Source organism: Ylistrum balloti, unplaced genomic scaffold (assembly GCF_031769215.1).
Source record: "Ylistrum balloti isolate Yb309-2 unplaced genomic scaffold, AGI_CSIRO_Ybal_v1 Utg370312, whole genome shotgun sequence".
NCBI classification, from domain to species: Eukaryota; Metazoa; Mollusca; class Bivalvia; order Pectinida; family Pectinidae; genus Ylistrum; species Ylistrum balloti.
This window is the reverse complement of record NW_026782231.1, coordinates 1,922,447-1,934,549: the sequence shown is the minus strand read 5'-3', so window position 1 is coordinate 1,934,549 and position 12,103 is coordinate 1,922,447. Positions and strand designations below refer to the sequence as shown.

The following is a 12,103-nucleotide window of genomic DNA, read 5'->3' as shown; positions in this document are numbered from 1 at the left end:
TAATCAGAGAAGTCCTGCAGATACACTAAATAAATCGTTTGTTTCTCCTTTTATTATAAAAATATGGCATAAATACCCATAATTAATTGTAATACAATTATCAACTACAATGTAGAACTATTACACACTCATTATAACAAGGAATTGTGGGAAGGAATTCATACTCAAGGGATAAAGAAACGCAGGGTAAACTTTGAAGATGATTCCAGGCAAGACGTCGAGTATCATGGTCAATATTGGTCAGTAAGAAGGAAGATGATTCCAGGCAAGACGTCGAGTATCATGGTCAATATTGGTCAGTAAGAAGGAAGATGATTCCAGGCAAGACGTCGAGTATCATGGTCAATATTGGTCAGTAAGAAGGAAGATGATTCCAGGCAAGACGTCGAGTATCATGGTCAATATTGGTCAGTAAGAAGGAAGATGATTCCAGGCAAGACGTCGAGTATCATGGTCAATATTGGTCAGTAAGAAGGAAGATGATTCCAGGCAAGACGTCGAGTATCATGGTCAATATTGGTCAGTAAGAAGGAAGATTAATCGATAAAGAACAAACTGCAAAATCAACGATTAATATCAGGTAAGTGATTTAGGTGTAATTGAAGGAAGTTGAAAGAGAACTCTGGAATCTAAAATCGAAATGGACTGATTGTGGAAGGTGGCAAGTCAATACCGGGTATGTCCCCCACTCGCTCTCTCCATAGCCCTGATTCTTCTAGGAATGGAGTTCATGAGTGAGTTTATCCTCCTCATTGGGATGTTGGCCCATTTTTCCAAGAAGACTGCTCTCAGTTGGGCCAGAGTTACAGGGGGAGGCTGGCGTCGTCGAACCTGTCTATCCAGTTGGTCCAACAAGTATTCAATTGGGGATAGGTCGGGCTGTATGTAGGCCAGTCCAATGGGTGGATATAACAATATAGTGAGGAAATCGCGACAGATCCTCGCTACATGGGGCCAAACATTATCCTGCTGGAATGCGAGGTTGTCTTGCCGCAGTAATGGGAAAACATGGGCTCGGAGGATCCTTTCTCTATACTAAGCGACATTTAAATTACCTCCTACCACAACCAGTGGTGATTTAAGTCTATGTGAGATTCCCCCCACACCATTACCGATCCACCCCCAAACCTATCCGTCTATTCTTCGCAGCAGCCGACAAAACGTTCTCCATGACGTCGGTATACACGACGTCGAACGTCTGCTCGAAACAGTATGAACCGAAACACATCAGTAAACTACTGCCTCAATGGGAATATTCTGGGGGCATGTGCCGCCACCCAAGCCGCTGGTGGGTGATGTGCCCGCAGGCCAACTTCCCGCAATCGGTTCCTTACAGTTTTTGCATGGATATGACGGTTATAAGCACCAATGATATGAAGGGAAGATTTAGAGGCAATAAGGTGCCGATTGCGTAAATGGGAGTGACGAATAAACTTGTCCTGACGTTGTGACGCCACGAGCGGACGCCAAGACCTAGGTCTGTCAGCAACCCGCCCAGTTTCCCTTAGTCGTATAACAAGACGTTCTATAGTGCAAATATGGACACCGAAATGTCTGACAACCTGTATTTGCCTTTGACCTTGCATAATCATCGCAATGGCATGACCCCTCAGAACTCCCGTCAGCCGAACCATTGTTTAATGCTATCAGAAATTAATCAAAATATCGTAAAATTATGTCTCTATGAAGACTACCCAATGGTATGACGAGCAGTGTAACTCAATGTCACAACACTGCTGTGCACGAGATTTTCCCGTTTCGTGTTTTCTCCGGAAGACGTCGTCACGCAATACAATAATGCAACATTTAATACAGGACCACGTGCACTGTAACCTAGAGTGTTGTTTGACTGATTTTCATTGTTTTGAACGCGTTCTCAAGATATTGCAAATAATGTCACCTAGCGTTTCTTTATTCCTTGACTATATTACAACGCCAGATACATCACCAATGCACGTGTTTCGTATGTCCATTTCGAGCTGTGCAGTGCAAATGTAAATATTGGAATTTACAGAAAAAATAAGAAAAAATACCAACATTTTAACAAAATCGTAATTCAATCACACAGTCGATGGAACCTAGGACAAAATATTTACAAAAGACAGATCAATGACGATACTTTCAAAACAGAAGAAATATGACACGACCATCTATTGTTTAAGGGTAAGCAATCTATTCCTTGAGCAATATTTCATCATTTTCTCTCTTAAAATGTAGGAATTAACTAGGCATGACACTTAGATTATTGCTGCAGAAGGCATCATATCTAAAAATGATATCTTATATAATTGTATCATTTACCTATAACAAACGAAAGCAAGACAATAACGTGATATTATATCTCAATCAGTTACTAAACAGACAGAAGAAATGTAAACTGTTAGTTATGTTTGTTGTCTTACCAAAACGTCTTAAACAATAGTGCGTGTATTATGAGTGATGTATTCATGTGGTATATTGGGGCAGGTGAATGAAGAATTTATCAAACATGTAAGCTTTGCATGGTTTCTGCCCCATTGTCAAGCATCATATCAATAATAACAATGATCAAAGCAATTATGCTTTGATAATTGACATAACAATGTGATTCATAAGTTCTGAGAAAATACACTCGATACAACAGTACGTAAATGATATGTTTGCCATTCTTTCGTTCTTTAATGCTCCTTGTTAACAGATCGATGTACTATGTATGTTACGTGATGGTTCAGCTGGACGTTGTCGAGGAACCCATTTTTTCATAAACACCAATTTGTCGAAGGCAACTGCAAATTTTTTGTTGGTAACGTAATACACAAGCCAGTTAAGTGAGGGATGGAGATGTGCAAACACTGTGATAAACAAATGTATGGCATGCGAGAAAGTGTTGTGTGTATCTACTACCATCAGTATAGCGAAAGGAATCCAACAAACGGAGAACACAGCGTACACTACAAATATAGTGCGGGCGAGATGAAGGGACTTTCGAACAGCCTTTTTCTGCATAACTGATGGAATTGAAAACCGGTCGAGATGGCGATGTTCTTCACTTCCGTTTTTGTCATCACCCTGCTTTTGAAAGATTGTTCCCGTTGAAGTGGGCTGTAAAGAATGTTGTTGAACGCGTTTCTGACTGTTCAAAACAAACATATACAAATTGATGTATGAAATCCCTGTCACAAGAACTGGAACCCAAACAAGAGTGACTGAGAAAACGACTGTATACGGAAATGTGGCCATCCTGTCCCAGATACACTCCAGACTCTTACGGTCGAAACTATGGTCACCAATTCCCGCCAGATTGAGAAGTACCATGGTGATACCAAGAATACAGAGGGCGCCACATATAATGACGCAGTTCCGGGCGGTAAATATCCGATTGTAGTGGCGATTATGACATATGTGTATATACCTGTTAAAGCTAAGGCAGGCTATGGACCCCAGTGATACAATACACGACACTGTGCATATGGAGGCAATTGTCCGGCAAAGTCCAGGAATACTGTCGAAGAACTGTTCACCTTCAAGCTTAGCTGCAAAAACAAATGTTATTGTTAATAAAATAAATGATAAAAAAAAAATATGAAATCTAGTATTTCACTAAATTAGGAATATGCGTTTTCATTCATTGGTATATCATCACCGCACTAATAAAATCAAGTAAGAAAATCCTTCACTTTACTAATGCCTCAATTCGGCATTTACTTACATGACAAAGCACACAAATGATGTAACAATACGACCCGAGTGTTACTTAAAACATCAGTATAGATCGGACTCTGGAGAATGCCTCTGGTAGTAAATCTTCCTCGACGTAATACTATTGTCACATATTCTATGTACTCCGACGTTCTCTTGGTCTTTCCGTCTCATGAATGTAATATTTGTAGCTTTACGTGTGTAATTACTAAAAAGACGTTGAGAAATGGTTTTGAATACATAAATTTATATATTGATTCAACACAGCTGTTCACGACATGTTCTCTCGTAGACTGAGTATATCTAGAATGAATGTCCTTACTATGGTATACAGTTTAAGCAATGTACTGACGACAAAAATTGTGGAGATGCCGGGGATTGAACCCGGGGCCTTTCACATGCGAAGCGAACGCTCTACCACTGAGCTACATCCCCTGTAGAGATTACTTTACTAAGTAGAACTTTTTACCTTCACTCTAGGCGTTGATATAAAATCAATGACTGTCAGGTACATTAATATCAATATAAGATAGACTACTGAAGATAAAACAATATCATATCGTAAATAATGTGTATTTATACGTAGATATTATATATAAATAATCTAAACCGACTACGTTGAGATAACATCTAGTAGTTGATTGTTCCTATACAATTTTAAAGGCGTAATTGATATAGGTAGTATGTACATGTATTAACATCTTTTCTAAAAGGAACGAATGCTACATTCCTTCTTGTGTGAGGTCTTCCGAAATTTGGAAAGTGAACTTATTTTTTATATCATGACAACCTTGTACATAATCAAGTTTTAACTGTATGATGCAGTTGAATTCATTATCTGACTCTACTATAAAAAAACAAAAAACAAAAAAATACCAACATGTCAACATAATCATATCCTAAACTCAAATTTAATAAACATCGGGCAAAATATGAACTAAAGAAAGATTAACACGGATGCTCCTGAAAAAGGGCAAGGAGAATAAGACCAGCAGATGTTCCGGAAGAGTAAACGTCTTCTGCTTTATTGACTACACCCGCCCTGTAAACCATGGTTAATCCAAGAAAGTAACATCACGTTCTCTAATGAAAACAAGAAATTCAACAACGGTAATTTCATCAGGTAAGCAAGTCAGGTTTGCGTATAAAAAATAGCACAATGGACGATTTCTCGTCAATATCTAACCAATTCATCGAACCATGAGTTTTTCATTGTAATAGGTTACTCGTAAAAGGTGGATTTCAAGCTTGTAACAGGAAGCAGTCATAATGATTATGTTCTAGTTGATGAGTCTAACATTGAGTTTATAGAAAATTTCATGAGTAGGGAGTTTAATCAATTCTTAGACCATTCGCCCATTGTGTTCAATCTACAGGTGAACGTTAAAGATTCACCTGATAAAAATACGTTTTCTTATTCTATTCGATGGAATCATGTTTAACTCTGTGGTATTTAAACGTTTGGTGAATGACGCTGCCGACCGTTTAATGGACAGAAGTGTAAACAGGAATTTGTCTCAGTATAGCGTTAATGACAATGTCATAAAACTGTCCGATCTTTTTAGAAATATCGTTGAACCACATTGCATTCAGATTCCGTCGCGTAGAACTTCTATTAATATAGAAGACAAACTATAGTTTACAGAAACATGCAAAACAAAGTATAAAGAATATGAAGCCACTCTCCCAAGTTTTAGTAAAGATAACTCACGTGACAATCATAAACCAATAATTCATCAGAAAAAATGTATAAAAAATTTGAATCCTAAACTGAAAAGATAATACAAGATACATAAAGGAAACATGAGAAAACATAATCCGGAAATATTCTACAGATGTTTCAAAAAGACAAGAGTCAAAGAGAGTAATTTGACGAATGGAGATTTCTTTGAACATTTGACAGAATAATGAAAAATTACGATAACTCAGGTAACGATATGAATCTTTTTGAAGAATTAGATACAGATATCACCGAGAGAGAGGTTTTACATGTAATAGGTCATTTAAAACGTAATAAAGCACGTGGTCTAGGCGGTTTGTTCAATGAACTTTTTGAAGCATATAAAGATACTTTGGCCCCTTGTTTAAAAGTGTTTTAAACAGAATCTTCAGCTCTGGGTTTTTTTAGCACTATTTAAAAAGGGGAATGTTAATATAACAGGTAATCATAGGGATATTACCTTAGTAAGTTTTCAATGCTCAATGAGAGATTTATTAAAATTGATAAAAACTTATTCTATCATTACCGATATACGGTTCGGATTTAGAAAAGACCCATCGACGGTGGATGTTATTCTGGTCTTACAGTGTCTAATTCTCTCTTTAAAACCCTTATAGCTGTTTTATTGATTATAGAAAAACTTCAGATTTTGTTAGTCGTTAAAATCTTTGGTATATATGATTAAGGAAGGGATAGAGGGGGAATTTCTCAGAATTAGCAGAAGTCTGTATGACAACGTGAGATGTAGTGTTCAATACAAAGGCATAACTGATTACTTCAATTGTGACTGTGCCATATTTCACTACGTTAGAGAAACAGAATCTATATTCTTGTCGATCCAAGTCTGAACATCTTTGTCACAACGTAGTAATATTGACACACATTTTCATTGCTATAACACTGGTACAAACGCAGCAGGTTTACATTCCAAATATTGCACTGGATTGAGCCTCAGGTACCAAACGTGGTGGAAATGGGTTCGCCGGGTACCTAGGGAAGTGAAAATAGGTTTGACGGGTATGCTTCAGACCAAATCCAATCATTCTTTCAGACGAGGGTTTTTTCATATATTTACTCTATTTCTCCGGTTGGGCATTACTCCTACCGACCAAGGGAGTCGAGACCAAACCTTTACAAAAAATAAGTCCTTTTACCAAGTTGTTATCATCTAGAAACGGATGTAGAAGTTCTTAAAACGAGATAAAGTTAAAGTTCCTTTATATTGTTTTGCAATTTTATCTCATACCACCCCTGGATGGTGCATATTTCGACAAATGGTATGCGAGTGAAAATATGTCCCTTCTTTTCTGTCATTCACCAAATCAATAAAAACAAATAAATCATCGACATATCAATATGATTATAAAGCAAAACACACATTCAATAAAGCTATGGCTACATATGAACGAAAGAAAGACTCCTAAAAACGTACATGGAGAATAAGACCAGGTGTTTCGGAAGAGTAAGCGTTTTCTGTTTGATTAACGACACGAGCCATGTAAATCTTTGTCAAATCAGAAATACCACGTTCTCAAATAAAAGAACAAAGTAAACAACAACGGAACCACATGGCACGTAAACACTAATCATGGTCAACTTAATATCGAACAAAGAAATAGAATATTTCCCAATGATACCATTACGACGACCTGTTAGGAAAGCCTTAGAACCCAGAGTCAGGGTATTCTGTATAAATCTTCATATTAATCCTTTCCCTGTTTTTTATTATAAACTTCATTGTAATATACTGGGTATGGAAACTCATATGTATTGGATAAATATATTTATATGCAATTACAGGACCAGAAAGCAGGAAATTACTACGATTCTCAAATTCCATAATGATATGTCTTATCTCTGCTTGTGTGTCATTCTCACTAATGCTTTATTATTGTTAAACACAATACTGTGACTAATGACCAGTCCGCTGTTCACTATATCAGGTTTATTGTCGGAATCCTGATTACACCGGCAATGAAGAGCGGAAGAGGGCTGTCGAGGTAACAGTGAAATTAGCATAATTGAGACTATAAGGTGATATAAACGAACTCTTTTGTGGTGTCGGTCCTTTGTAATCATATCTTGTCCTTCAGCTGAACCCCATAGTCTTTTAAGTTGTTGACAATGAGGTCCGATCGGTGACACTTCAGCAGCTCTGGCAGTGTTCTCAAAATATCACATGAAATCCGCGCTGAATCAGGCCCGGCAGAAGCAATTTGACATTAGTTTTTTTTTAAGTCATGCTCAAAATATTGTGTCGGTCATTAAAATTTCTTATGTTGAATTGATATAATTTGTTTTTGAATGAAATTTTCTGTCTTGTTTTAAGAATAAGGAGCTTGCAGTTACAGGACCGTGTTTTGATTTGGTCTGCTGTTTATACCACAATGTAAATGTAACCGCAACATAACAGGAGGTCAACGAGAGATTGTTTGCGAAGTTGTAAAACTTCTGAAATTGTTAATTTTGATACCAGCAACCAATGCTGTTAGTGAACGGTCAACATCAGCATTGCGCAGAATCAAAACCTATCCGCGATCAACAGTGACACAACAACGTCTGAACAACTGCATGCTACTTCATGTCCACAAAGAGGCGACTGCATCTACTAATTCAGTTGATGTTGCAAATGAATTTGTAAACAATGAAAACCGCGAGAGGGTATTTGGAAAGTTCACATCAGACGGCTGATTTCGCATAGTTTCTTAGTTCTAAAGGTCAAGTAAAACTTTTCAGTTTATAGTTTATGAAGATTGAGGAATAATGAGCTAAAGTTAACATCACGTGGTGAACGTCTATGTTTCCCTGGATAAGCACGACGTTATACACATCAATATGGCCACTGACCGGTCAACGCAGACACAATTAAATGCAATTAATTTTTTATCTCTCAAGTTGAATGAAGTGGTATTTTAGAATTCAAATATGAACGTACAAAAGAAATATGTCCTCCACGAATATCCATATACATGTAAAAACGTGACATTTTCTGTTGTACACCTTATGTTTTCAAAGAAACATAATTAATTGCAAAATGTTTGTTAATTTCATATTCTTTTGTTCATATCTCATCCTGTTTCGTCGAATTTCGTTTAAGATAGATATTCTGTTGACATGTCGGTATTTACCCTGTTGTTTATGTGATGTCGGGAAAAAAATCCTCGACGGTATAAAAAAATCCAAGGGTCGCTGGGTTAAAAAGAACTTTCTGTTTCGTCTCGCTGCTACGAATCAATCTCTCCCAGAGTGCATTGCGGTATCAGATAAGATATATTGTGATTAAGGAAAGGCCAATCTGCTAGAGATTTGCTGTAAATCTGACTGATCTTGTATATTCCCCCAAACCCACAGTAACAGACAATATCTACAGTGTAATTATGGTTGTGTCATCGATAATGCGTACATTGATTTATTTAACAGCATATCACGACTAGGAACGGACGCGTGAAATCTAATATTCTTATTTCAATCTTATATTCCGTCGTTTTCTTTTCGGATGACTCTCTCGAGCCCGGGTCTAATGTACAGATACTGAAATGGTGTGGTACCAAATATAGGTTTTGTATTTTATGAATCCTTAGTCACATATTTATGTTATCTGTGGGAGCGAAAAAGCAATATTTTATGGGAGTATTGTTGTATCACCCAAGTAACACAACATGCATTAAGGCAATGGCAGTGTTTCTTATCTTGTAGATATAAGATGGACGTTAAGGTAAAAATTTCGACTTCCATCGATGCGAAACTCAGAACAATTGGGATTTCGTGTCCTACAGGTACAGTGCTTTATGGCAGTAGACTTACAGAGGGCCTACCATTAGTTAGAAATTGACACGTTATAAGCCGTACTTGAAGAGTAACATGCAGACATTAGCTATGGAAATCTTGGTACCGTCCATTTATAATAAGTCATTCTAGGGCCACAATCAACTGTCAAATTTATGATGGAGAGAGACGACAGGAAGCTAGTCACTCTAGTAGATCAGATATTACGCTATCATAAAGACCATCTTAACGAGGGCAATGTAATTTACACATTTTATCCGGAAACTAAGAAAGGATGGAGACATAAGCTACCACATATCTTTAGGTCAGTAGATGTTAACAAATTGTGCCCATAGACAATATATACACAACTCACAGCAGCTATAGATTGACACAAGGACTATGTTATAGGTAATAAGATACACAGCAAATTGTACCCATAGGCTTACACAGGGACTTTATTACAGGGAATTAGATACACAGCAAGCTGTACCCATAGATTGACACAAGGACTATGTTACAGTGAAATAAATAAACAGCAAGCTGTACCCATAGACTGACACAAGGACTATGTTACAGTGAAATAAATAAACAGCAAGCTGTACCCATAGATTGACACAAGGACTATGTTACAGTGAAATAAATAAACAGCAAGCTGTACCCATAGATTGACACAAGGACTATGTTACAGTGAAATAAATAAACAGCAAGCTGTACCCATAGATTGACACAAGGACTATGTTACAGTGAAATAAATAAACAGCAAGCTGTACCCATAGATTGACACAAGGACTATGTTACAGTGAAATAAATTCACTGTAAGCTGTACCCAGAGAATTATACAGGGACTATGTTGCAGTGAAATGAATATATAACAAATTGTATACATAGACTTAATTACAAAGGGACTTTATTACAGGGAATTAGATACACTGTAAGCTGTACCAAGAGAATTACACAGGGACTGTTACAGTGAAATAAATACACTGTACATAACCAATTGTATACTTAGACTTAATTACAAAGGGACTTTATTACAGGGAATTAGTTATCATAGGTGTCGTATCCACAGGCCACAGGTGTTAATTCATTAGCACTAATGTTCCGAAGGATTTGATTGGTGAATCCACATCGTTACAGACTGATACCTATAACGCTAATTACTGACCTATTACACTAAAACAATACCTAAGGTAATTTGTAACTTACCAACGATGCCCATGGGATCAGCTACCGTTGTAATATACAGATCGGATACGGCGAGGTTGACAATAAATATAGACTCCTTGTTCTGTAATGGCCTCTGTGTGGCTACAGCGACAATCACCAATACATTTCCAAAAGTCCCCACGATTGACCCGAAAGATAAGACAATGATACAAGGAATGGCGAGACCAGGACTCTCCAGTAGGAACTGATGACGTCCTAAGACCTGGTCGGAGTGGATGCTGCGTGGGGTGTCGATTGTTGTCAAGTTGTCCATGTTATGCACCCTTCTGTTCACCTGTCAACAACAGGAATGACAAAAGGTTAGGATATAACTATTGATATATCCCCACACTTTACGTCGAGGTACCGTCGATCTCTCTGGAGACAGATTTCATGGCGTTATAGCAAAGCTCCTTATTACTCTAATGATAGGGAGTTTCATATACCCAATAAACGCCCTTATGCTAGAGTAATTATTTACCGTTTATCACTGAGACAGTCAATTATCTTTCAGTTTCAGCAAGTTTCACGACTTCAAATGGATTTTTTGATCGTCTCGGTGGCTTACAGATATTGTTTTCAAACTTATGTACAGTATAAGGCTCCAGCTTTCCAATGCCCAGGTTCTCCCCCACTGTATTACATATTGATGTTTAGGCGGTAGCGAACTATCTCACTACATTATATTTATTTGTGCATCCTTTTCAAAATAAACCATTCTACAGAGCGCCTTCCCTCAACTACATCAATCAATATGATCATGTGGGAGTCATTAGCTCTTCAATCCCTGGTGGTCACATAATTATTATCTTCGATTCGCGAGAAAAAGTCCATTTTCAAAATGATTCGAAACGAACCTGAATCATAACACTAAATAAGTATTTCTCTCCCCAACCCCATCCCCCTCTCCCAACTCCCTACTTATGACGACATGATATAAAATATAACTTGTATAAACTCGTTATAACGAAAACCCTTGAACCCTCGTTATAACCAAAATAGTAATATTAATGTCGACATTAGATACAACAAAACTAGGATAACCTCGTTATAATGAAACTGATGTTATATATATATATATATTGGTAATTCAGAGTAATATACTCAGGAGAAGAAATCTGATCTACGATTACACAAAAATATACTGATACTTACTGGTATAAAATGCTGAACTTTGATCAGTAAAATAAGATGTTGGAGGTGATTCCCACATACTGCATAAACTACCTAACATCCAGTGTATCGGGAAGCCATGAATTACAATACAAACAAGATTACCCACAGTTTTTTTATAATCTTACACCGACTTTGTTGTCAGCTCTTTCATAGGACACTGACAGTATTCAGCTACAGACATATATGACAAATGTAAATGCCAGATGCACTTAGGATAGTAACGTGCACAGGCACGAAACTCAAACCAGAACGGTTCAGCAATGTCGTTGATTTTAGCCTTGTTGTATCCTTGTTGTATCCTTGTGGTATCCTTGTTGAAATACAGATTATATATCTATAGATAATGACCAAAATCTGCAGAAGTATGTAATACATCCGATAGCATTGATAGGCCCGTGGTTCCTCTCACCTCTATATATGGTGTCGTATGAACCACAAGAATATCATGACTGTGAAGACCAGAAGTCTATTACACGTAGCATGACAATGTCCCATTTGCACACGCCTGACAAGGCGGGATGAGACAGAAACTAATCAGATTTTCAAGTTGTTGAT

At 37.3% G+C, this 12,103-nt stretch overlaps 1 protein-coding gene and 1 non-coding gene across 2 annotated transcripts; both read right to left on the bottom strand.

Moving 5' to 3' along the window:
* Positions 1–2,670: 2,670 nt before the first annotated feature.
* LOC132553251 (melatonin receptor type 1B-B-like) lies at positions 2,671–10,646 on the bottom strand. Its single transcript, XM_060217479.1, has 2 exons — positions 10,373–10,646; positions 2,671–3,512 (listed from the first exon to the last, which is right to left on the bottom strand). The coding sequence occupies exons 1-2, from the start codon at positions 10,644–10,646 to the stop codon at positions 2,671–2,673; spliced, it is 1,116 nt and encodes a 371-aa protein (XP_060073462.1).
* Positions 4,042–4,113, bottom strand: Trnaa-cgc (transfer RNA alanine (anticodon CGC)). Its single transcript has one exon. It is a non-coding gene; the product is annotated as a tRNA-Ala (tRNA).
* Positions 10,647–12,103: the final 1,457 nt, after the last annotated feature.